This window comes from Pogona vitticeps, chromosome 5 (assembly GCF_051106095.1).
Source record: "Pogona vitticeps strain Pit_001003342236 chromosome 5, PviZW2.1, whole genome shotgun sequence".
Classification (NCBI taxonomy): domain Eukaryota; kingdom Metazoa; phylum Chordata; class Lepidosauria; order Squamata; family Agamidae; genus Pogona; species Pogona vitticeps.
In genome coordinates, this window is record NC_135787.1 from 172,710,320 (window position 1) to 172,736,114 (window position 25,795).

Below are 25,795 nucleotides of genomic sequence, written 5' to 3' on the forward strand. Positions count from 1 at the left end.
GAAGAACTGAGAGAGGGAACAGATAGGGATGGAGTAATTGTCAAAGTGAATGAGAAAGAAAGAATAAAGACAGAAGCGTGCTTAGTAGAAGAAGGAAAGGGAAAGGAAGGGGGGGACACCTAACATTGCTGGTATGGGAGGAGGATAAAAAAGAGAAGGGGAGAGATCCTTTAGTATACCCCGGAGAATGATGAAAGAAGGCGGAGAAACTGATTACCAGAAAGCATGCAATTTATTACAAGATTTTCCCAACTTGAAAGTTGGAGGACTATTGCCACATCCGGCACCGGAGAAAGGAGGTGTGGGAGTGACTGAGACGTCGGAATGAACGGTAGTAGTATTCCCAAGGGGACAGGGTCACTGGAGGAGGAGGATCCGTCCCGACGCCACTTTCAATCCTCAAGGGGGATTGGGCCCGCCACCCATGTTGTGGCACAATCTGTGCTGTGAGGAGCATGCTGTTACGGAAACCAACGGACAAGTAGCGTTTTGGCCCGGCTCTGCAATGAAACAAGACAGTTTCATTCATAAATATGTTACCTAGCTCTTATGGGCAACTACCTGCGTTAAGCTGTTTTGAACCTATAGAAGTTGTGGTTGACTCTCCAAACGTTAAGCTTAATAAATCTGTTGAAGTTCAAAATGAAGCCTCCTGGTTATTTCCTGCCCAAAAGAAAGAGCTGCCTCTGCCTTACCCTGAACCCCATCACATCTGTATAGCCACAATCTGATTTACAAGTAAGTCCCACTGAGGCAAGTAAAATAAAACAAAGAAAAGAGAGAAGCAGCAAAGTGGCATATTTAATAATGTGAAGGGAAGTGTGAGTGATACTTAGTGAAAACCAGTGTAGAGTCAAAGGCTAGCCTCTGTTTGAAAAATTTCAGTGGTCTAATGAAAAACATATCATACACAACGAAAGACTAGATGCAGATGAAGTCAAAACTGATGGAAGAAACACAATAATTTAAAATAGGCAGATGGCACTATTTTACTGACAGAAAGCAGCAATGACTTGAGATGACATTTAAGGAAAGCAACAAAAGAAAGTGCCAAAGCAGGACTACAGTTGAATATTAAGACCAATATTATGACTAATGAAGAACTACATAATTTTAATGTTGGCAATGAAGGAATTGAAATATTGACAAATTTTGTATGCCTTGGTTCAGTCATCAATCTAAATGGAGACTGCAGCCAAGAAAACAGAAGACTGTGATTCAGAAGGGCAGGGATGAAGGAATTAGAAAAGATAATCAAGTGTAAGGATGTGTTCCTAGAGACCAAGACCAAAATCATGCTATCATATTTCCAGTCACCATGTATAGAAGTGAAAGCTGGACAGTAAAGAAAATGGGTAGAAAAAAAGATTTGTTTGAAATGTGCTGAAGGAGAGCTTTGCTGATACCTTGGACTGCCAGAAAAACAAACAAATGGGTCTTAGATTGAATCAAGCCTGACTGATCTCCGGAGGCCAAACTGTTGAAGCTGAGGCTCCCCTCCTTTGGACACAGCATGGAACAGTAATGCTGGCAAAAGTTGAAGGCAGCAGGAAACGAGGAAGACCAAACAGGAGATAGACTGGCTTCCTAAAGAAACCACAGGCTTGCGTCTACAAGACCTGAGGCTGGACTGTTGAAGACATTTTGGAGATCTCTCATTCATTCATAGGGTTGCCATAAGTGAAAGGCGACTTGACCCTACATAACAACAATAAAGGTCTCTCCCACTCTTCTCTTTGGACTGAGATAAGCAGGCTAGTCACTCCCAGGTAAATCTATGTACTGTATATGTTTTAATGACACCCACGGACACGTAGATGTCGGTTCCTGACTCAGCTGGCACTGTATTTCTCGTTTTCGCTTTCGTTTCTCCCTCAAGAGACGAGAGACCAAACCAGGAAAGGAAGAAGCTGGGGCTGCTCCGAGAGAATAAGGCCGGCGGGAGGCGAGGAAGACGCGGCGCCGGGAGTCACGCGAAGCCCGGGACCTGAGCGCGGAGGGCTGCGCGCCCGCGGGGCTGTAGAGTAGCGCCCGGGGGGGGGGGGAGAGGGGAGGGAATGTGAGCGCGCTGTCCGGTGGTTCGAATCCCCCCTCCCCGCGAGAGCCGGATCGAAGCACTCCGGAGACGAAAGCTAGGACGGCGATGGCGGATTCGATCCATCGGTGCCAAGTCGAAGGCATCTTGCAAGTCCTGTGCGCCTCGGGCGGCTGCCTGGAGGAGAGCGAGCTCGCCGGGCGCCTGAACCTTCAGGGCAGACCGGAGCGCTTGGCCCAGCTGCTAAAGGACACGAGGAAATTCACGGTGGTGACCCGAGAGGAGGCCCCTTCCGAGGACCCCGCCCGGAGCCGAGACCATCGGGTCGTGGTGGCCACCACCGCCCTGCGCCTCTGCCCCGACCACGGCAGGAGGCAGTGCGCGGGGTCCTGCCGGCACCTCCACCTCTGCCGGTACTTCGTGTACGGCGGATGCCGCCTTCAGGGAACGAGGTCAGTCCGAGACCTTGCTTGGGGAAAGAGGCAGCGCCCCCCCTCCACCGAATGGGACTCCCAGCCCTGTGTGCGCGGCACTTCCTCGGGAGTAAGCCTGCTCAGAGTTACCTGGGATGTACTCTTGAGCAAGTGGGTTTCGAATGGATGGGGTAAATCAAGTTCAGCTCCTGGGAAGGGTTATTCACGGGGAAGTTTGCTCGGGATTGCGCGCCCACCTCCTGGCAGGGGATCGGAGGGGACTTCCTAGTAAACGAGACGAGGATCCGGCTCAAGAACCAGACGCAGAACGGCTGCTTTCTAGGTGGCAGCCTAATTCGGGATTCAAAGGAAACTTTGCGCTTGGGGTGGTGGTGGGAATCGATCCTTCCGTTCCCTTGCTTTTCTCCTTTCGGTAGAGGGCGAGGCCGGAAGGCAATTCGCCTTTAAAGTAGCGGTAGGTGTAATGGAGGAAGTGGCTGCTCATAATGAAGTGGTTTTCTAGAGAAGTCGCTTTCATTCTCTTTTGTTAGCGTCTGAAGTGCGATGAAATCTGGCAGCTGAAGTGGCTAAGTGAAGTCTCTCCTGCCTCGTGTGCATGAATAGACAAGGCACGAAGGTTAGGCAAAGTTGAAGGCAGCAGGAAAATAGGGAGACTTCGCATTAGATGGATTGACGAAATCAAGGAAGTTATGGCACAATTTTGTTGTGCTTTCTGTCTTAAATATTCTACTCCGTTCTGCATTAAGAATTTAGCTCACTGGAATACAAGCAAAGCTGTTATAATTGTTTTACAGTACATTGTGTTTGCACACGGCTACCAATACAAAGAAAGGAAACCTTTTGCTTGTGCAGCTGTATTTTTCCTTCTTTGTTGTGTTTATTTACTCTGGAGGGTGCTACTTTCTTTCTTCCTGGTTGTGTTTTTGCTTCCCTATGTTTCAGCTTCACAGATCTTGCAACTACATCATGGAACTTCCTTTCACTGTCCATCTTTGGGGGCAATCAGACGATGATATAGTTTACTATTTAGTTCACTTTTGGTGTGGTTTTGTTTGCCTATTTTGGTTCTTTCTGGCGCAGCATTAGGGCTGCAGTGGCAATCCTAACGTTATTTCAGATATAAGGGTGTATCCATGCTAGGCTGTTGTACTGCTGTAGCCCCGTGCCACTTTCTAAATTTAAAAAAAAGGGGGGAGTTGACATCCATGACAAAAGGTGTGGAAAGAGGCAGAGGAAGTGTCAGTAATCAAAAGCAGGAGAAATTGCAGTGATCTGAAGTGCTGTCTGGATCTTTCTCATGGGAGAAGAAACATCTGTGTGAATGTATGGATTGCTCAAGTGCAAGATAAAATAGATCACACTTAAGATAAGATTTTTTAAAAAAAATGTAATCCAGATTACTCCAAATTCCCCTGTGTAGTCACATTTCTTATCCTAATTCTGTATCTTTTCAATCATTCATAAGAGAGAAATGGCGTCCAAAACTACATTTAACCAATATTGTTTAGAATTATATTACACGAGGATTAATTGGTTTGGAATTCTATCTAAGCTTATTTGAACCTGAGCCCTATTAAACACGGATTTATTTCAGAGTAAATCAGCCTAGAATTGGACTGCGCAGATGTTTTCAGCTGTGAAGGATATGTGTGTTTCAAGTTATTTTACATTTGATAGTAAAACCAAGGTACAGTTGAAAGCCCATTTTAATGTTTTCAAAACTTTCAGGAAAGAATGCAAGTTCATCCATGAAATTCATTCACCCCATAACCTCTCAGTCCTTAAAGAATATGAGCTGGAAAGTTTAAGCTGTGATCACTTATGTCAGCTCCTGCTTCAGAATGATCCTTCACTCTTGCCTGAGGTGAGCACTGTTGCACTTGACTGGTGTTTCTGTATAAATGGATCTGTTGTAAATGGTGACTATAACTGTAGTAAATTTCTTTGTTCAAGTTATGCATCTTCATTCATTCATTCAGTTGATATCTTGCCTTTCTCTCAATTAAAAAAAAATCAAAAAAGAGATCTTAGGACAGTTAAAATATGTTTGGTTACAACATAAAAAACCACTAAATGTCTTGAAACTGTTCAATAAAAATTAAAAGCATATAAAAAAGAAATCCATAATATCCCTTTCCCTTTTGTTACTTACTAAATAATAACTGACCGAGGAGAACATTTTTGGCGGTGGAAGGATAGTAGGGAGGGATCCAGGCAGGCTTCTTGTGGAAGGGAGTTTCACAGCCTGGGAGCAGCAACCGAGAAGGCCCTCTCTCAAATCCTCACCAGACATGCTTGTAGGGGTCATGGGATCAGAAGAAAAGCCTCCTCCAAAAATATTGAATCCATCAGATAGCCTGGACCCAAGAAGTTTTAGGGCTTTAGATGTAAGAACCTTCATTTGGAGAGTGTGCGACTCCTCGGGCCATAGTTTAGTACAGCTAAATAAATTGGCTAGAGTTGTGAGAATCCATGCATGCTTTGGTTTCTTTACATACGTATTAAGCTAAAATGTTACCATATGAAACTTGGTTATACTGATCTATCAGCCAGTGTTGTCAACTTTGGCCAATTTAGACTTTTGCACATCAGGGTTTCTGGCAGAGTCCTTTCTTAGCCTATCCTAGGATCCTGGATGGCCTTCTGGTTAAGAACTAGCCACTAATACCCTTGCTTAGCTTTTTATGATGCTGTCTAGGTTTGTTATTGCTTTCCTCCCAAGAAGCATGCATCTTTTAATTTCACGGCTGCTGTCACCATCTGCAGTGATCATGGGGCCCAAGAAACATCTGTCACTGCCTCCATATCTTCCCCTTCTATTTGCCAGGAGGTGATGGGACAGTGACCATAATCTTAGTTTTATTTTTTGTATGTTGAGCTTCAGACCATTTTTCTGCTCTCTCCTCTTTCACCCTCATCAAGAGGTTCTTTAATTCCTCCTCACTTTCTGCCATCAGAGTGGTATCATCTGCATATCTGAGGCTGTTGATATTTCTTCCGTCAATCTTAATTCCAGTTTGGGATTCATCCAGTCCTGCCTATTGCATGATGTATTTTGGATATAGGTTAAATAAGCAGGATGACAATATAAAGCCTTGTCGTACTCCTTTCCCATTTTTGAACCAATCAGTTGTTCCACGTCCAGTTCCAACTGTTGCTTCCTATCCCACATATAGATTACTCAGGAGATAGATAACGTGGTGAGGCACTCCCATTTCTTTAAGAACTTGCCATAGTTTGTTGCGGTCCACACCGTCAAAGGCTTTTGTATAGTCAATGAAGCAGAAGTAAATGTGTTTCTGGAACTCTCAGGCTTTCTCCATAATCCAGTGCATGTTAGCAATTTTGTCTCTAGTTCCTCTGTCCCTTCGAAATCTAGCTTGCACTTCTGAGAGTTCTCAGTCCACATACTGCTGAAGCCTGCCTTGGAGGATTTTGAGCATAACCTTGATAGGTCATGCTCAAAATAGGTTATGCTCAAAAGCGTGTGAAATGAGTGCAATTGTATGGTAGAAATAATGACCTATTGCTCATTTTATCATCATGAGAAGGAAGAGCATGGAAAAGTTTCAGTGGCTATTCTGATAGTCCCCAAAGTATTCCATCATCAGTGAGGGAGCTAGCCTAAGAGTCATCACATGTTGCAGACTTATAATAATGAAGCAGCTGAATTAATTGCTACAGGATGTAGGGATGAATTACAAGTCCCAGCATACGCATTTAGAGGGAAGGGACCTACCATTGTGTATAGATAGTGTTTGTTGGGTGCCAAGGTCAAATGCCATTGATGGATGTAGTTCTAATCTTGTCTTGCTTCTGGACTGTTCTGGAGACCTTGTGCCTGTTGGCTGAGACAGAGCACCCAATGAGATTTAATAGTGGCCAGATAAACCTGCAGAAGAGTGAGGATGTCAATAGCAGGAGGAGATATTTGGTAATAAAAGACTTCCACTTTTTGTTCCGTCGTTTATCTGACTTGTGAGTAATTGGTTTCATTGCATGGGATCTGTAGGATTAAATCTTTAATCTCTCCTTGCTGGTGGTGACATCATTCTTCCATGGGCTTCTAGCAGGATTTTGGCCATCAATTATAAATCAGCATGGTAGCTTTTGGAGCTGCTTTTTTGATTTACCTACTTTGCTCTTTATGAGGATCTGGTTTCCCTAAATAGGTGCCCTCCTTATGTATTTTATTGCACCTCCCAACATCTTCAGCCAGCATCACTTTTCACGCTTTAGGAGAGCTTACTAGGAATCCTGAATGTTGTAAGTCCAACCAATTTGGAGAGTGTCAACTTGGGGGAGACTAGTACGAGCAAAGGCTGTGGCACTCCAGATATGTTTGGCCTTCAGCTTCCATTTTCTACCAGTGCAGACTAGGATTATGGTAAATTGCAGTTTATAAACATTAGGAGAGTTATCATTGGCTACCTCTGCTTTAGAATGTCTAAAACTAGTTGAAGTGTGCATTCAATGTGTGCTACATCTTCCAGTAGTGAATAAGGATAGTGGGTTTGTAGGCAAAAGATAAACAGATCTATGGGATAAGTATCACTGTATAACATTTGCTAAAAAGTAGAAGGGAGAACTTTTTTGGGGGTGGTATACAGCTTTTGGTTCCATGTCTAGTCGCGTTGGCCACGTGACCACAGTAACTGTCTACAGACAAACGCTGGCTCTATGGCTTGGAGACGGGGATGAGCACCGCACCGTAGAGTCGGACACGACTGGACTAAATGTCAAGGGGAACCTTTACCTATACAGCTTTTGACAGATTGGTTTGGCAGTGTTCTTACTTTTCTAGTCCAGTCACTGTGCATAGATTTATTTCCACCACCTCCGTTTTTAAGTAACTAATCTGGAAATAAACATCTGTGTTCAGATGGTGCCTGATCAGTCAGCTTGACTAGAAGGGGAAATTATTTTAAAATGAGCATTGCAACAAGGAAATGAAACTGTGAAGCTTCTTCCTTCTTATAGTTATTATGCATGACTAAATAGTCCTTCTACCACTGAACACCACTCCTAAATTTCTACTGCCTGGAGAATTCTGGAAGTTTTGGTCCAAAAATGCAAAACTGTACCTCTGATTTCTAACACACAGGCAGTCGTTAGCATACCTCGGGATAGTAACTGTGGCTACTTACATGTTTCTTGGCTGAAAACCCCCTCCATCCTTAACAGCATAGCATCTTCTGTGGGGTTATGGGTGTTGCAGTCTGGAGACATCTTAAGAGCCAAAATGTCTCACCTTGACCTATTATTATTTATTAGTTTTATTTATATATGGCATTTCTCTCAACAGGGGACCAAGAGCGGCTCACAATATTAAAATTCACTCAATTCTAAAACAAAATGAGTTAAATATTAAAAAAATTAAACAATACAGTGGTGCCTCGCATAATGAGCGCACCGTTTAATGACGAATCCGCATAGCAGTCTATTTTTTTAGATCGCTAATGCGATGTTTTAATGGGCAAAACATTGCATTGCGATGATCGGTAAGCGTTTCGCTTACCGATCTTTGCATTGCAATGTTTTTTGAACAGCTGATCGGTGGTTCCAAAATGGCCGCCGAGTGCCCAAAATGGCCACAACAAGTGTTTTCACGCCCTGCCCTTGCTTACCGAGAGCGCGAAAATGGCGGCGCTATGGAGGAACTTCGCTGAACGGTGAGTTTGGGCTCCATAGGAACGCATTAAACGAAATTTAATGCGTTCCTATGGCTTTTTCCATTCCGTTTAGCGATGTTTCCTCATAGCGACAATTAATCCAGAATGGATTAACGTCGCTATGCGGGGCACCACTGTATATGGTTTAAAATACTATTAAAAGTTTAGGTAATTGAATCTTGATAGTAATGATGTGCGTGGCCTTGTCCATGAACAAGGAATTTTATTGGATTCAAAGCACTAAGAACAACTATATGGTATTTTAGAAAGTGAAATTTATTACAAGTTATAAGCCCTCCAGTTTTCTTGTGCCAAAATGCCAATCGTTGATGCTGCTGTTAAACTATGCCTGGTAAGATTTTCAGAAGTCACTAGATATCTGTTTATGTCACTTCTTGGATGGATACAGACAAGAGTCATAATAACCATCTACTTCAAAGGTGTTCATGTAGCTCACTTTTTCTTTCTTTCTGTTTCCAGATATGTCCGTACTATAATAAAGGGGATGGACCCTATGGGTCTTGTAGCTTCAAGAAGGTCTGTGTCAAACTTCATATATGCCAGTACTACCTTCAGGGACAATGCAGATTTGGAAGCGACTGCAGGCGTTCACATGACATTTTTAATCCAGATTGTTACGAGAAGCTGGAGAAGTGGGGAATGAGTCGGGCTCTGATTAGTAAGATTCCCTCAGTGTACAGGAATGTATATGACATCAAAAATAAAGCAACAGTCCCTTCAGGTATATCTCTATTCTCACATGCTGTGCCATCTTCTTGAAAACCTGGATTATAATTTGTTTCGGGTGCTTCAAAGAGAAAACTGATATTAGGCAAGGGGTGCTGCTCCTTACTTTGCTGCTGTCACATATTTTGGAAACACTGTCTGATACCTGGCTCACACCCCACATCAGTCTTCTGGAGTCTGGGGGCTGCACGTGCGTAATTCCTTGACATTAAAGGTCTGCATCCCTAATATCTCAATTTTTAATATGAACATATAGGGCAGGTCTTTTTAAACTGAAAAATCTCGTGTTTACTAGTGGCTAATATCTTATTATTATTTTTAATGGGGTGTCAGGGTCCTGAGGATGCTGGAGAGCTCTTTGGACATGCTAACACTGCCAATTTTGCAACAATTTTTGAAAAATCAAATTTATGGGGTTCTGGGTGCTGCATGAAGATGTGTTTTGCCCATATGAGAGCTGAACAGATAAGGCTAAGAGGACGTTAATCTGAGTCTTAGGAGGGACCAGACTTATGTGTGTATCCTGCATTCCCCCAGAGGTTTCGTAAGAGTATGAATGGGCTGTTTGTGTCCCCAGACCTCCTCTACAGGATGGTCTGTAGAGATGGTAGAGGTCTACCAAGATGGCTTCTGTGGATGCAGTTTGCTGTTTAAATATTATCCTCCCTTTCCTCACATACATACACATTTAAGGCTTAAAAAGCACTTTCGTAGGAGGTGGTCATTGGCTGTTCACTTCTGTTTTCCCAAAAAAATGGAATTTTCTGGCTTAAAACAGCCCCGGGTAGTTGAGGAAGAACAGTTCCATGGCAACTCACACCTACAGAAGACTAGAGGTGTCCCAGAGTGTCTTGGGTGGATTTGAGGCAACTTTTGTCCACTTCTTGTTCTTGGCAAACCAGTGTGTAAACTGGCCATAGACCCCAAGTGGGGACTTTCTTGACTTAATACTCCTCCTTAAAATCCCTGTACCTAAAAAGGTAGCAGGGCAAGGAAAAAGCTAGGCTAAAATGGCTGACTTTAGGAGTTGCCACCTTTGCTAGGAAAGGATTGCAAGGACAGAGTACCAGGCTCAGAGGAAGCAAGAGCACCCAAATGCTGTCTCTTCTTCCTTGTATTGCACCAGTGAATGAGTGTTGCTTTCTAATTTCCTTCCTCAGAAAGAAGAGAGAACAGTGGTCAGGTAGCATCAGCTACAAATAGCATTGATGAGTCGGATATGATTTGCTTATACCACATTAGGAAAAGCTGTAGCTTTCAAGGTAAGCAAAAATGGGTGGAAAATATATTCAGCATTATTTACCAGGGTAGGTTTGATTTAAACATTTTAAATGATTTTGATAATATAAATAAAAACATCAGGTTTTTTTTTAAATCATGATTTAAATTGAATTTTTTAAACATTGATTTTTATAGAATCTGTTATTTATCCCTTTCCATTAGAGGTCAGGGTTTCCCTCTTGTTTGGATTAATGGGTGCTGCTGGCTGTTGCACTTTTAGTGTACTTTTAGACAAGCTAACATTCACCCGTTAGCAACATTACAAAGAATCTTAAAATTTATTAACCATGTGTAAGTTTCTTTGATAAGAAATCCCCCCACACATCTTCTCCATTTAAGAAGGAGAGTGTTGAGTGGCAATGTTGACTGGCCTCACACTCGAGCGGCCACACGAAGCCCTCATGAAATCGCCTGTAAAGAAATGTGATCCTCAACAGGAAAAAAACTGTCCCAGTCTTGCTTGAAAAAGCCATGGTTTGCCTTCACAGTATTCTTCCTGGGATGACATTGCTGTGACTTTCCTTAAAGTGATAACTTTGTTTCTGAGAATGAACTTCTGCAGATGAATTACTCTGAGTATTAATTTTCATATTGCTCCATGTTGATCAGCCCATGGAAATGAATAGGTCTACAAAAGTAAAACAACGTTTCCCTGCCCACATTTCTTCTTGGCTGTATACTCTGTATGTTGTTATTTCTTTAGCTTTTCTACTTTAAATCTGTTTTAACAACTTGAGGATCTAACACAGTTTGGTATTATTTATCTAGATAAATGTATTCGAGTTCACTTCCACCTACCATATAGGTGGCAAGTTTTTGATGGAATTCATTGGAAAGATCTGGACAATATGGAGAAAATTGAGCAAGCCTACTGTGATCCATTTAATGAGAGGTATAATGTATTAATATCAATTTGTTATACTTTGTATTATAGTGATGCAGATTCTCCTATGGCTGCTTTAATTTTTGTTAACAAAAAAAAATCAACTAACAGAGTAAGGGGGTGACCACTTTTCATGAGGTTACGTTTGCCCTATTTTCCAGAAATCACATTTTTTTTAAATAAGAGGGATTTATCCTGCCCCCTTTGTGAGCTGTTATGCTCCTTTCTGGCACAGCACAAGCACTGCAGTTTATTTGGTGTGATTGGGAGTGCTGATTATCCCATTCTGGAATCTGTGTGGCTGCTTAATTTGCTCCCAAATGGATCTGTGAATGGCATTCTCTTCAGTGATAACCCTGTGACTTATGCAGTGGGTGTGACAATAGAGAAACCCTTTCCTCTATTTTTCACAGTTTTAAAAATATTCTCTTAAGTGGCACAGCACTACCTCAAATATATGGGAGTATCCATGCTTGGTGATATATTGCTGTAGCACTATGCCACTTACTAAACTGAACAAAACAAAAAGTTGCTGTAGCCCACAGAGTGATAACCACTACAAAAAGTGGGGAAAGGGATGGGGCAGCAGCATCAGTAATCAAAAATGAGAAAAATTGGATCAATATGAAGTTCTGTCTGGATCCTTCTCACGGGAGAAGAAATGTCTCCCATGTGAATTGGAAAGATTGCTCAGATGCAAGATAAACAAATTGCATTGAAGTACCTTTTAAACATGACCTGGATCACTTCAGTTTCCCCCATCTAGTCATGCCTTAACTCTTGTTTTATCTTGGGATTCTTTAGAATGATTTAAATGCTGTTATAGTACATAGAGCCTTGATTCAGGGCAACAAACATTTTAAGTGGGGTTATACTTCATCTAGTAGGATGGTGGATCAAATGAAGGACAAGGTGAAGCATTAGTCAAGTTGGAACAGTGGACCTGCATAAAAAAGGTACCTTTTAGGGAATCTTTTGAAGAAGATGTTAGCTTCCTGAAAGCTTCCCTCTCATACAGAAAATACTCACTTCTTAGCACAACACTGCTTCAAAATGTGTGTTACTAGGTGATAGTGGTGGTTTTAACCACATCTTGATTCAGGATAAATAAAAAATCCCCCTGTATACACAAAGTTGCAGGTTTTAGCAATATTAGTGTCACAGAACGCCGGCTTCTACTGAGATAAGTGGTAACCCCTTCTCTGGAGCTTCAGTGGGTTTAAATTCAAGGTCCAGAACACTTTTCAAGAGTTCCCCCACCTTGGAGGAATAAGCGCTGGTCCCTGGAGGTTCCACTGGGAGAAGGCTTAGAGAGGAGTCCATGACAAGTGAGCTCTAACCCCTTTTAAAAATCCCAATTTTCCACAGATTTGCCAGTAATAATGCTGGGGAAAACTTCAAGACTCTAACCATTGATTTCTGCAAAATGACTTGTGGTAGTAACAAACTTCGGCGCCTCTCCACCGCATCGTCTGTGACAAAGGCCCCACACTATATTCTGACAACTGACTGGATCTGGTATTGGAAAGATGAATATGATATGTGGAGTGAATATGGAGTAAAAGTAAGTTATTAAATGTTCTGGTGTAGTATGTGGGATAGTTGAGTATTTGTAGCTGTGGGAGCAGTTTTTTGTCCTTTTCAGGAAATTGGGTGAGTATGGTGATCAGGATGTTTTTTTACAAGTGTATTATTGTGATAAGGGGGAAATGATCTGTCACCGTGATTGATGGGTGTCGTTAGCTAGTATATTCTGTGCAGTGATCAGCAGTCCCTGTGGCTGGGTAGAGTTCATTGACCTTTTTGCAGGCTATATTTTTCAGTTTTGGGAGCGAGGCTTTGTTGAGTTTTAGACTTTCTTTTTTGTTGAAACTGTGCTGATGTTTGTGGATTTCAGTGGCTTCCCTGTGTAGTCTAACATAATGATTGGTGGGGTTGTCCAGTACATCTGTATTTTGAACCCAGTCACAAGGACCGGTTGATGTTTTCCTTGTCCATTCTACCTGGCTTTTATTCTGCAAAATCAGACATAAATCATCTACAAACGTTAGCAGATACATTACATTGAGTGGTGGGGCCGCTAGGGAACAAATCAAGCTGATTCTGTATAAATTACATTGGCTACCAGTTGCTAACCGGGCCCAATTCAAAGTGCTTGTTTTGACATATAAAGCCCTAAACAGCTTGGGCCCTGGATACTTGAAGGACCGCCTCCTTCCATATGAACCTACCTGGCAGTTAAGATCTAGCCAGGGGGGCCTTTTGAAAGAGCCATCCCTCAAGGAGGTAAGAGGGATGGCTTGTAGACAAAGGGCCTTTTTGGCAGCTGTCCCCAGACAATGAGGGAAATTCGGTTGGCACCAATGTTGATGACATTTCGGCACCAGGTCAAAACCTTCCTGTTCCAGAAGGTTTTTAATTGAAATAATATCAACTGTGGGTCCTGAGGGCAATTTTTAGAGCATCTATAATGTTTTCAATTCACAAAGTCTAAATATGTATGACTTTATTTCTTTCCACTTAATGGAAAAATGACCACTCTCAGTTCTGGACAATACCTTTGGCACTGCCCTATGTCTTTGGGAATAGTGAATATTCTTCTTAAGAGTTTCAAGCTCTAATTCATATTCAAACTCATGAAATTATGAAGATTCCAAAGGTTTAGGCTTGAATTAGTAGTCCCAATTAGAGCAGACCCATTGAATCAGTGGGATTTACATGTGTTTATTTTATGTATGTATTTATTTATTTGTTTGTTTGTTTGTTTGTTTATCTATTTATCTATCTATTTATTTATTTATTTGATTTATACCCCGCCTGTCTGGCCCGCCGGACCACTCTAGGCGGCTTCCAATATAAAATCAGACAATAAAAACATAGCATATTTTAGATTTTTACCCCGCCCCTCTAGACAATGTCTACTTGGGGCGGCTTACATAGATTAAAACACGGCAGTATAACATATATAAAATTATAAAAATTACAATTATAACAATTAATTCCAAGCAAGATGTTACCAAGATGGCATAACTCCAGGAGAAAGAAAGAAAAGGAAAAAGAAATAGGAATCACTTAATTGACTGGAGGGAAGGCCTGCTTGAATAGCCAAGTTTTTAGCTGGCTTTTGAAAACACCCAGCAAGGGTGCCAGCCGAATTTCGGTTGGGAGAGTGTTCAACAGCCAAGGGGCCACCGCCGAGAATGCTCAGTTTCTTGGTTTTTTTACTTCTGGGCCTCCCTCAGCGTCAGGCCCCTCAGCCGTTCCTGCTGGCTATATCGGGTGATTCGGGTAAATCTGGGTGGAAGAAGACGATCTGCCAAATATTGAGGTCTCAAACCATTTACAGTGGGGTCTCTACTTAAGAATGTCCCTACTTAAGAACAATCCAACTTAAGAACAGCTCCATTTGCTAAATTTTGCTTCTACTTGAGAACAGAAATCCAAGATAAGAACAGGAAAAAAAAAACCTTTCCTGCTCTTTTTTTAACCTTAGGTCATCTTAGGTTAAAAAAATTCTCCCCCTAGTGGTAGAGTACGTATTAACCAGCTTTGCATTAGTTCCTATGGGAACTAATGCTTCAATGTACGAACACACCTCTACATAACAAAAAAACAGCCAGAACGGTTTTCAGTCCATTCCTATGGGAAATTTTGCTTCAACTTAAGAACGTTTCAACTTAAGAACACCATTCCAAAACCGATTAAGTTCTTAAGTAGAGGTTCCACTGCAGTTTCTATGGACGGAAAAGAGCAGATACGGATTAAATGGTTTTCAATGCATTCCTATGGGAAATGCAGATTCAACATAAGAACTTTTCAACTTGAGAACCACCTTCCAATACGGATTAAGTTCTTAAGTAGAGACCCCACTGTAGGGCTTTATAAGTAATCGTTAGCACTTTGAAGTCAACGCAGAAACGGATGGGCAACCAGTGCAAAGCAGCCAGAGTGGGGGAGATATGCTGATATTTTCTCACCCCACTAAGAAGCCTGGCTGCCGCATTCTGGACCACCTGAAGTTTCCGCGTCAACTTCAAAGGCAGCCCCACATAGAGTGCATTACAGTGGTCTAATCTCAAGATTACGAGCGCATGGACTAGAGTAGTGAGGGCCCCCCGATCAAGATATGGTCACAGCTGAGCAATCCGCCATAGATGAAAATAGGTGGAGCGGACCATGGACACCACCTGGGTTTCCATGGTAAGCGCCGGGTCCAGATGTATCCCCAAGTTGCGGACGTCACTCTTTGCGGCAAGGGTCATCACCCCAAAGGAAGGGGAGTCACCTATACTGCTAATGGAGGGGCTGCCCACCCTCAAGACCTCCGTCTTGTCCGGATTCAGCCTCAACCCATTCGACTGCATCCATTCCAGTACAATCTCCAGGCAGCGCTTGAAGGGTCAGAACGGCATCCACTGAGGTAGGTGAAAAGGAGATGTAGAGCTGTGTGTCATCAGCATACTGATGGCACGATGCCCCACACTCCCTGATGACCCCACCCAGCAGCCTCATGTAGATGTTAAACAGCATTGGAGAGATGATCGACCCCTGCGGGACCCCACAGTTGAGGCTCCACGGGGCCGAGACACTCTCCCAAAGCTGTACTCTCTGGGCACGGTCCTCCAAGAAGGAACGGAGCCAGGCAAGTGTCAGGCCACCAATTCCCAACTTGGAGAGCCTCCCCAGGAGGATGCCGTGGTCGACGGTATCAAAGGCGGCTGAGATGTCAAGGAGGACCAACAAGGACATATTGCCCCCATCGGCCTCCCTCAACAGGTCATCCAACAGTGCAACCAGTGCCATCTCTGTACCATAGCGCGGCCTGAAGCCCGACTGGAATGGGTCCAGAGCGTTGGTTTTGTCCAAAAGCACCTGAAGCTGATCTGCCACCACCCTCTCAACCACTTTGCTGAGGAAGGAAACATTGGCGACGGGCCTGTAATTTCCAATGTCGTCCACCGCCAAGTTTGGTTTCTTCCTAATGGGCCTAATGAGTGTCTCCTTGAGGGCAAGGGGGACCTTGCCCTCCTGAAGAGACCCATTAATTATTGTGGTGGCCCATTCAGTTGTTACAGGCCTGGCTGCTTTGATTAGCCAGGCTGGGCAAGGGTCGAGAGAAGAGGTGGAGGCCCGACAGCGATCAAGCGCCTGGTCCACCAAATCTGGTGTCACAGGCTGAAAGGAGTCGAGAATTACCGGGCAGGACGGAGAGCTGGACATCTCTGCTCGATCCATTGTATTTAAAAAAGGAGAAAGGTCACGGCGGATGGCCTCCACTTTAGATTTAAAAAATGCTGCAAATTGGTCAGGTGAGATTGGTTCAGTAGGTCTTCTCTAGATGGAACGATGAGTTTGATTACGGCATATGTTTTATTTTATTTTATTTTAAATGTTCTAAGCCACCCAAATACCTTTGGGTAGTGTGGGCGGCATATAAATAAATAAATAAATAAATAAATAAATAATGAATGAATGAATGAATGAATGAATGAATGAATAAATAAATAAATAAATAAATAAATAAATAAATAAATAAATGTTTTAAATGTGTTCCTTTTTAAAAGAAATGAGTGAACCCTTCTTGTTTGGTTCTGTGTTAACAGGATATGGATCATGCTTCTGCTACATTATCCAGCTTTGACTTGGAGAAAGCTTATCAGTACGATGCATCTCAGACACTCAAGTTCTCAGCTGGGAGACATGAATATGAGATTGACTTTAAAGGTGCATTCTTGAATTTGAATCAAATGAGTATGCCCAAGCAACACCAATTTTTATCAGTACATTTTACCAGGCTAGATCATATGGGTCGTCTAGCTTGGTATAATGCAACAGCTTGCTACCTGTGAATGTCTTACAACTAGATGTTGGTTAAAATAGATTCACTGTTATTCAAATGAGTGAAAACAATGAGAAGGAGTCACTTTGGACTGCTTAGAGGAGAGAGATAAATCATCATTTAGTTTATCATGTGCAAGAATGATAGGCCACAGGGTTTCCTCCCCCCCCCCACCTCACCTACAATAGCTGCTGCTTTATTTTCTGGACTTCTAGGAAGCACAGACTGGGTTAATTGCATCTTTTTGAAGTATCACCCAGCTGTTTTGTGTTTGCTCTCTCTGTGTGTACTTGCTTCTCAAAGAAGAAGAATGCTTATTTTGCACAGAGACATTTTATGAAAAATTGTGAGGAACTTACTGGGGTAGGGGGAAGGCCCTTTGTCTTGCTCTTGTGGACAAAGTGCGGCATCCTGCAGATCTGAAGATTCCTCTGCATAGTACCTTGTTTTATCAAGACAGTCTGAATATACAAGAACGAGGAATTTAGCAAATATTCTTCTCATCGTGCTTGTCAGGTACTGATTTTTCTATATGTTAGGTTATCTTCCTTAAGGATGTAGAAGGGAGTGGAGAGCATCCTTCGAGATCAGGAGCAGAGTACCTCTGGTTTACACATCTAAAGGTCTTCTGTCTATCTGTGTTTTGCCCCACATCCACTCCGTTCAGCTCTTCTCTTGTCTCATGCTAATGCACATCTTTCTGAATAAAATGAGCTATAGCCAGAATATTCCTAGAGACTGGTTGAGAAAGTGTAACAGCAAAGAATTCACTATAAGTTTAGCTTTACTTCTCATCTTGACTTTGAAGTATACAACCAAATCATTATTATCCAGATGAGAAGGAAAGGAGACCTAGCACCTCTAATGTGTTCAGTTTAAAAGACCACTATTTGTAAAACCATAAACTCCATTCTTCTGATTGTTGTCCCTCTGTCAGCCATGAAACAAAAAAACTTGCGTTACAAGACCGAACGAAGTGTTTGTCGGCGACCTAAATTTGTGTCTCTGAAAGAAGTTGCGAAGAAGAAATCCAGGTGGGTGATGGGTGTGCAAATGTCTATCAAGAAAAGAATCTTAGACCTGTAAAGCTGGAAGGGACCTTATGGATCATCAAGTCCAGTCCCTGTCAGTGAGGCACAGTGGGGAACCGAACTCCCAACTTCTGGCTGCATAGACAGATGTCTAAACCACCCAGCTTTCTAGCAGTAAAATCTGTTAGAAATGAGTTACTGCAGTCCTTACAGCACAACCGTACCCTTCTTTGCCTTGGGATTCTGGAATAGGAGTGGAATTGCTATTATCTGAATTAGTAGCAGCTTTAATGGTTGGAGATCAACAGGATTGGCTCAAATTCGCCCCCACCTGAAGGGGAAAGCAAAGCACCACCTTGCTGTCATGCCATCATGCATACTCTGAATGTATTGCTTCCCCTTGCCAGCAGTGCATTCCACTGTAGATCCCACAACGGAAGTGACTATGACCAGAAGGATACACTGCTCTGTTTGGGTGACCTATCTACTGACTGTCCATACAATGGTTATCCTTCCACAGTCACACACACTTAGTCCTAATACAATGGTACCTTAACTTATGAACTTAATCCGTATTGGAACGGCGTTTGTACATCGAAAAGCTCGTAAGTCAAGGCAAACTTTTCCATAGGAATGCATTGAAAACCATTCAATCTGTACCTGCCGTTTTCCGTTCGTATGTCAAGGTAGAGGCATTAGTTCCCATAGGAAGTAATGCAAAGCTGGTTAATCCATACTCTTCCATTAGGGGTGATTTTTTTCTTCTTCTTTTGACCTAAGATGAACTTAGGTCAAAAAAAGGGCAGGAAAGTTTTTTTCTTCTTTTTTTTCGGTTCTTAAGTCAAGGCTCCATTTGCAAGTCGAAGCAACTTTTCGCGCCCGGAGCCTTTTGTAACTCAAAGTGTTCGCAAGTAGGGATGTTTGTAAGTCGAGGTTCCACTGTAGTCGAATTGTAAAGGTTAGTGAAGTAAGATAAGTAAGAGAACAAAGAAAAATAATATTACAGAATGCAAAAAGCTATCTGAAGAATGATGCAGGTCCTTCTCCATGAGCTAACTGGTGGAGCATCTACAGCAGGATATAAATATTATTAGTCTGAGCCATCCAGAACATTTTAGTGGTCAACATATTCAAGAAAGATTTGAGGCTTTATTGGATGTTCAGCAGCCTACTCACCTTCTCCCTTGGTGGCAGAGGCTCTCTCTCATGTATTCATTTCAATTAGCCCTTTTCTCCCTTCAGTTCATTTACCACCTTTTAAAAAACTCCAGAAATACCAAATGATATACAAAGCACGTATTGTGGTACTGCTTTACTCCAGGAAGAAGAGTGGTTTCTCGATCCATAAATACCCCAATTCAGCCCATTTTTTTCATTTTGCTCTGAAATTAACACACACGCCAAATTTTCAATAATTGTCCTTAAAATGTATTATTTCAAGCTGTTTAACAGCAGCAGTATTGTCCTTGAATAGTGTTTCTCCTTGTGTAAGTTTCTTGTTGGCCATCCTTAATTTGAAAATATATTTTCATTTAGAAGTTCAAATAAATTTAGAAAGCAACTAGGTAGTAATTCTCCTATAACAGTTAAATTTAAGGACTGTCAACAATTTTAATATGTTAGTATTAGTATTATAGATCACGGGCAAGACAAAATACTCACTCATATATAGGAATACTTCCATGTGCATCCAGTTAAAGTCATTTTGCCTAGTAGGAGCCTTGAATCCCATTAAATTTAACATGGATATTCTAAAAGTATACTCACTTCACACAATGATCTATCAGTGAAAAGTTACTTTTTCTAAACCCTGTACATAAACGTTGCTTAGCCGCTGTCTGGTCTTTTTTAATTACAAAGAGGAGCTGAACAGTCGAAAGGAAGCTCAACACATATTCCAGGCCACTGGGACCGATCTGCCTTGCCAGATCTGGGATTTAAGGTAGGATGCGTTGACATGCACGTCTGTGTGCTCAAGTTCTCTTTATAATATTGTTACATTACAACTCTCATTATGCATTCATAATAATCATCCTCATGTGTCATCAAGTCAATTCTGACTTGCAGCGATCCTTTTAAGGTTTTTCCAGGTAGAGAATACTTAGAAGTGGTTGACCCTTCCCTTCTTCTGGTAGCATCCTTGGACTGTGCAGCTTGCCCAGCGCCACACAGGCTTGTTCTTTTCCCAGTGGGGAATCAAACTCCCAACCTTTTTGCTCCACAGCCAGATACCTAAACGACTGAGCTATCCACTCAGTTGACATAGGGAGAGCCAAAATTGAAGTGGAGAATACAGTGGTTCCTCGCTAGACAGTTACCCCGCATGACAGTTTTTTCGTTAGACGCTGACTTTTTGCAATTGCTGTAGCGATTCGCAAAACAGTGATTCCTATGAGAATTTCGCTGGACAACGTTTTGTCCGTGCTTTGCAAACCAATTTTCGCTAGACAACGATTTTGACAGCTCCCTCCGTGCTCGCAAAATGGGTGTTTTCGGGACCTAAACTTTGCAAGACAGCTATTTAAACAGCTGATCAGCGGGTCGCAAAGTGTCTTTTCTATGGCCGATCTTCACTAGACAACGATGATTCTTCCCCATTGGAACGCATTAAACAGGTTTCAGTGCATTCCAATGGGGAAATGCTTTTCGCTAGACAATGATTTCACTAAACAGCGATTTCAGTGGAACAGATTATCATCATCTAGCGAGGCACCACTGTAATCTTTCCACAAGGACTATCTCCGTGAGATTGGGCAGCCTGCCTTCCAGAACCTCTGGTAGCCCAGAGAATTCCTTCAGGAAGAGACTCTTCTGTTTTAACTTAATTCTTTCATTCTTTAAAGACCAATTCATTATCTGTTATTGTTGTTGGTTAAAAATAGACTGTTGATCTCTTTGGAAATGTTTCCAGAAGTTACATCTGTGACACAAGACACAGTTCTATATTTTAATAGTATGACTGAATTTCTTTTTCTCCTCTCTGTTGCTGCCTCCAGTAGATACTTAAGGAAACTTTCCTGCTTCTTTCTATTAACTGTTGTTCATAAATTAAAATATTTGAATGACCTTTTGTAGCACAGATAAATATTGCTGCCATTTCTGAGTTGCATTTTGTATTTTTTTTCCTTTGTAGCTGATCACTGTTCTTCCATCTTCTAAGGAGTATAAAATGGTCCAGATTAACTTTCTGCGTACATTGCCCAAAGCAACAATTGTGACAATCAAAAGAATCCAGAATGTGGCTCTCTGGGAGGTGTATCAATGGTATGTGCAGTATTATAGTAATACTTTGGCATGATTCGTTTCTCTGAAATATTCCAGATTTCCTCCTGCCTAGTAAGAATTCTGAAGATATTACTGTGTGCTAGGTTAAAAAGATTTGAAGTCTTCTGTTCTGTGATTTTAGTATAGATTTTCAGGAAATGTAATATAATGAGTATATATAAGACAAGAGGCTGGGAGAGCCCTTCTTGTGCCACTATGGTTATAATAGTTAAAACGTTGGACTCAGGAGGCTTGGGTTCAAATCCCACTCAGGCATGAAGTTCACTAGCCTGACCTGGGTCAGTGACACCATCTTCGAATGACGTACTTCACAGGGTTGTTAGGAAGATAATGTTGGGGCGAGACCAGCCATGTATCTTAGCTTGAGTTTATTGGTGGAAAAACAGCATGTAAGTATAACTAATAAGAAATCAACCACATGGTTTGGGTGGGATTGGGGCCATAGAGCTGCAGGATTGACAATGTAAACCCATTGTTTTTGTTTGTTTGGGGGTTTTTTTTGTCTTTCCTTTCTGCCATCTGTTCCTTTGCCACGGAGGGATACACCTGATTTGTGCCCTTGAGGGTGTTTTTAATATGTAAAAAGATACATGCAGTTATCTCACTTGTCTTTTAAAGTTATATCTATCCCCCACTCAGTGTTCTGCCAAACATTTACCTTAGCTGGTGCAAAGTTGGCAAAGTTTAGGAAATGATGTGTCCTGCAGCATGGATTTTCTCTCACCCACCACCCTCCTGTTGTTCTGTGGCCAGTCTCATTCATTTTGAAAGTGACATCTTGCATCACATCCCAAGGATGACTTAGCAAAAATGTGTTTGTGTTCTTGTATGCACACTGTATTTATGAGCAATCGTTCTGCTGTAATGGCTTCTGTAATGGTTTGCACTGCAGGCTCTTTTTATTTATTTATTAAACTATTTGTACAGACCATTTAACTCAAACATGGCCCCTAGGCAGTGTAGAAAAAAGAGAAAGAACAGTAAACAAATGGAAAGAACAGGAAAACAAATGCAGGGTTGCAAACAAAATTTAAAGTAAAGCTAGAGTTAAAACCTCAAACAGTTCCCACCCAACAGCTAAAAGGAAAAGGTTATAAAACAAGCAGGAAGGCAAAGCATAGAATAGGCAAAGCAGTAACAAGAAAAGGGGGGACGACACACCAAAAATGCAAACCAGCCATAGTTTCACTGCTAATAGTACAGAAAGGAAAAGTAAGTTATGTCCCATACTCTAAATTAAAGAGAAGACTGTACCTACTGAATCTGCTGTGGGAGAGAGTTCCCAAGGACAGGGACCATCACAGAAGAAACCAGCTTCCTTATTGAGCACAGTGTGATTTTCAACGTAATGCTAGTTGGAAAAAGCCTTCACTAAGACATCTTGTGACCAGTAGTGATGGAGGGCTCTCATGAGACTCCTTTGCCCACTCCTAGCTTGATTTTGCCTTAGGGAAGGTTTGACACTCTTCTTTATAGGCAGAAAGAACAAATGAAGAAAGCAAATGGAGGAAAGGATGTGGACGAAAGACAGTTGTTTCATGGGACGAGCAAGAGCCATGTCGACGCAATTTGCCAGCAGAACTTTGACTGGAGAATCTGTGGTGTTCACGGTACAGCTTATGGCAAAGGTAACAATTCTGTTTTGTAATTCGCACTTTTTCTTATATATGTCATTGAACTGGATATACTGTTGCCTGAAGCTGACTCACTTCTACATCATTTATGTGGTCTTGATACAACTGGGGAGGCCCACAGGATTATCCAGTATTTCAAGATTGTGAATATTCAAGATTAGTAATATAGATGGGATTTACCAAAAAGACTTCTCATGAGAAGAGAAGACTCCCCAGAGTCTCCCCAGAAAAGCCCCTGATGTTGGGAAAGTGTGAAGGCAAGAGGAGAAGGGGACAAAAGAGGATGAGATGGTTAGGCAGTGTCATTGAAGCTACCAACATGAATCTGACACAATTCTGGGAGGCAGTGGAAGACAGGAGGGCCTGGTGTGCTCTGGTCCATGGGGTCACGAAGAGTCGGACACGACTTAACGACTAAACAACAAAAACCAAAAAGTCTGCTCTAAGAATAGAGTTTGCAGCAGACGGACCATGAAGCCTTTGTGTTTGCACATTTGGTTTGAGACAAAGAATTTTAAAATTCTGTTATTTTGGCTTTACAGTAATTGGTATGATGCTTAATATCACAATAAGATTTGAATAAAAACTCAGTGTTTTGCATTAGCAGGATCTTATTAAGATATTGTAGACTACTTGGAAACTTGTGAGATGTTTTTCTCAAAGTGTCTGTTGAAAGTTTCGGTGATACCAAATTTGTTTATCAACTTGAGTTTCAGTAAACAACCTCCCTTTTTCTTTTATGTCTCTTCCTGCCTCTCCCCCCTCTCTTTTTTTTAGGAAGTTACTTTGCAAGAGATGCCTCATATTCTGATAACTACAGCAAAAGCGATTCTACCATTAAGACCATGTTTTTGGCCAAAGTTTTGGTGGGAGAGTTTACCTGTGGTTCATCTTCCTATCTTCGCCCTCCGGCCAAAGATAGCAAGAACACTGCCTTCTATAACAGTTGTGTGAATGATCTCAAGAATCCATCCATCTTTGTCATCTTTGAGAAACACCAGATTTACCCTGAATACTTGATAGAATACAGTGGACCCTCGACTTACAGACGGCTCGACTTACAGACTTTTCTAATTGCAAACTCCTCTGGCCCCAAAATTTAGGTTCGACTTGCAGCCAGAGAATCGACTTACAGACCAGAAAAAAACCAAAATGGAAAAAAAATGGGAAAAAAAACAGCTGGTTACAGGATTAATCAGTTTTGAATGCATTGTAGGTCAATGGAGACTCGACCTGCAGACTTTTCGACCTGCAGCCACCGTTCCAATACGGATTAATTCCGTAAGTAGAGAGTCCACTGTACAAGAAATACCATATTTTTTGCACCATAAGACGCACTTTTTCCCCACAAAACGGGGGTGGAAAGTCTGTGCGTCTTATGGAGCAAAGAAAACAGATTATATTTTCCTGTTTTCTTCTCCTAAAAAATTGGTGCGTCTTATGGAAAGGTGCGTCTTATGGAGCGAAAAATATGGTAGGTAGTGTTCACCTGCATAACACACATTATCACTTACTTCTCTCTGACTTGTGGGCTACTCTCTGGAAGACTAAATAATGCAGAGTCATTTTCTATGAGGGCTGCCGTGATTAACTGATTTTAGAAATATTTTGATATTGTGCAGATGTACGATCATGCATACATACATAGATACAGATACCGTAATTTTTCATCCTGATAAATGATCAAATCTGCTGGAGATGAATGTCTTCTGAGAAAAGCTACTGTTCCTATTTCACAGGGGTCGAGTTTTTTTGAGGTGGTCCCTGCTGTGATACTCCTATGTGTCATCCAAAAACAGAGTGCCCTTTTCTTCAGTGTTACTGTATTCAGATTCTAATCAGTTATTCATGTGACTATTATGAACTTATCAAGTGTGTTTTTTTAAATTCTAGTAACAGCTCACGTAACATATCCTTTAAAAAGCCACTGCTTTAGCTGAATTACAAATTGGCTTGTATCTTGAGAGGTTGCCAACATACTTTTGGATAATTTTTAGCTTTTCCCCCCAGCTAACTGCTTCACGGCCAAGATTCCTTTATCTGCCGGTATCTCTGCTTTATTGAAATCAGTAGTATTTTAGGATTAAAGTTCACTCAAGTGGACAAGTCTTTTCTATATTTGAAAATGCCTTGTTATAGATTCTTATTTATCTCCTCTTCCTAAAAAAAAAACCCAAAAAACCTCAGGCACAAAAGGCCTTTAAGTACAATCCAACAGGGCAGTCCAGTCCTGTTGTTGTGTATCTTAAGTTCAGCATGAATTGTTGTTACATCTGGGGCCAGCATTAATTTTCTTTCCTGAGGCAGCTGTTTGTAAGTATGGCTGGATTAGCTGCAACTTCAGGGTTCTTGAGAGCATCTGTTGTTTTCCTTCAGCAGGACAACTGCATCAGGTGTAGGTTTTGTAAATTTCTGCCCTTTATTTTAGTTTTACAGCTCTTGATTCCTTCCTCTCTTATACCATGTGTACTTTTCGGAGTTTCCACTTATTGCTCATACAGTTCTCCTAACATGTCTTATCGCTGTTGTCACCAACAAAATGAACAATCTGGTGGGTAAAATCCATTTTGGAAACATTTTTAACGTGGGTGCACAGGACAAATGTATGGTTGCAGTTTGTTGAGTGAATATATTTAGGCCCCCCCCCCCCCAGATAACAGTAACAATGTATGGCTGTGTTAATAGCAGTTGTGAGACTCAAGTTGAAACTATAAGCTGTTCATTTTTTTCCTAAAAATGTATTTGCCTTTCTTAAATGCAAATTAAAGATGAGAAGATACAAGGCTTTTTTGGGGGTATGTTTTCTAACAACATTGCACCTGTTTCCTGGTTGGTTGTTGGCAATGGTTTCCCCTTAATATTCTTTTGGTGTCTGGAGATTATTGTATGTGGGATGTGGGTGAAACTCATACTGTTAGCACTGCAGGGATAAGTAACTGTGCTGATGGGAATTA

General features: G+C 41.7%; 1 protein-coding gene across 3 annotated transcripts in view; it reads left to right on the forward strand.

The window, feature by feature from the left end:
- Window positions 1–25,623, forward strand: part of LOC110082696 (protein mono-ADP-ribosyltransferase PARP12) — a 34,886-nt gene extending 9,263 nt beyond the window's left edge. The window contains exons 1-12 of one of the 3 annotated variants that reach the window (XM_020800482.3): window positions 1,917–2,487; window positions 4,198–4,333; window positions 8,622–8,883; window positions 10,049–10,150; window positions 10,938–11,061; window positions 12,421–12,616; window positions 16,656–16,776; window positions 17,829–17,925; window positions 19,783–19,864; window positions 21,056–21,186; window positions 22,684–22,835; window positions 23,619–25,623. In XM_020800482.3, the coding sequence (XP_020656141.3) occupies window positions 2,144–2,487; window positions 4,198–4,333; window positions 8,622–8,883; window positions 10,049–10,150; window positions 10,938–11,061; window positions 12,421–12,616; window positions 16,656–16,776; window positions 17,829–17,925; window positions 19,783–19,864; window positions 21,056–21,186; window positions 22,684–22,835; window positions 23,619–23,944 (2,073 nt within the window). In that variant the 5' untranslated portion in view covers window positions 1,917–2,143 and the 3' untranslated portion in view covers window positions 23,945–25,623. Of the gene's footprint in view, window positions 1–1,916; window positions 2,488–2,566; window positions 2,792–4,197; window positions 4,334–8,621; window positions 8,884–10,048; window positions 10,151–10,937; window positions 11,062–12,420; window positions 12,617–16,655; window positions 16,777–17,828; window positions 17,926–19,782; window positions 19,865–21,055; window positions 21,187–22,683; window positions 22,836–23,618 lie in introns of those variants that run through there. The other 2 variants (XM_078376223.1, XM_078376221.1) reach the window with 2 other exon arrangements.
- The last annotated feature ends 172 nt before the right edge of the window (window positions 25,624–25,795 follow it).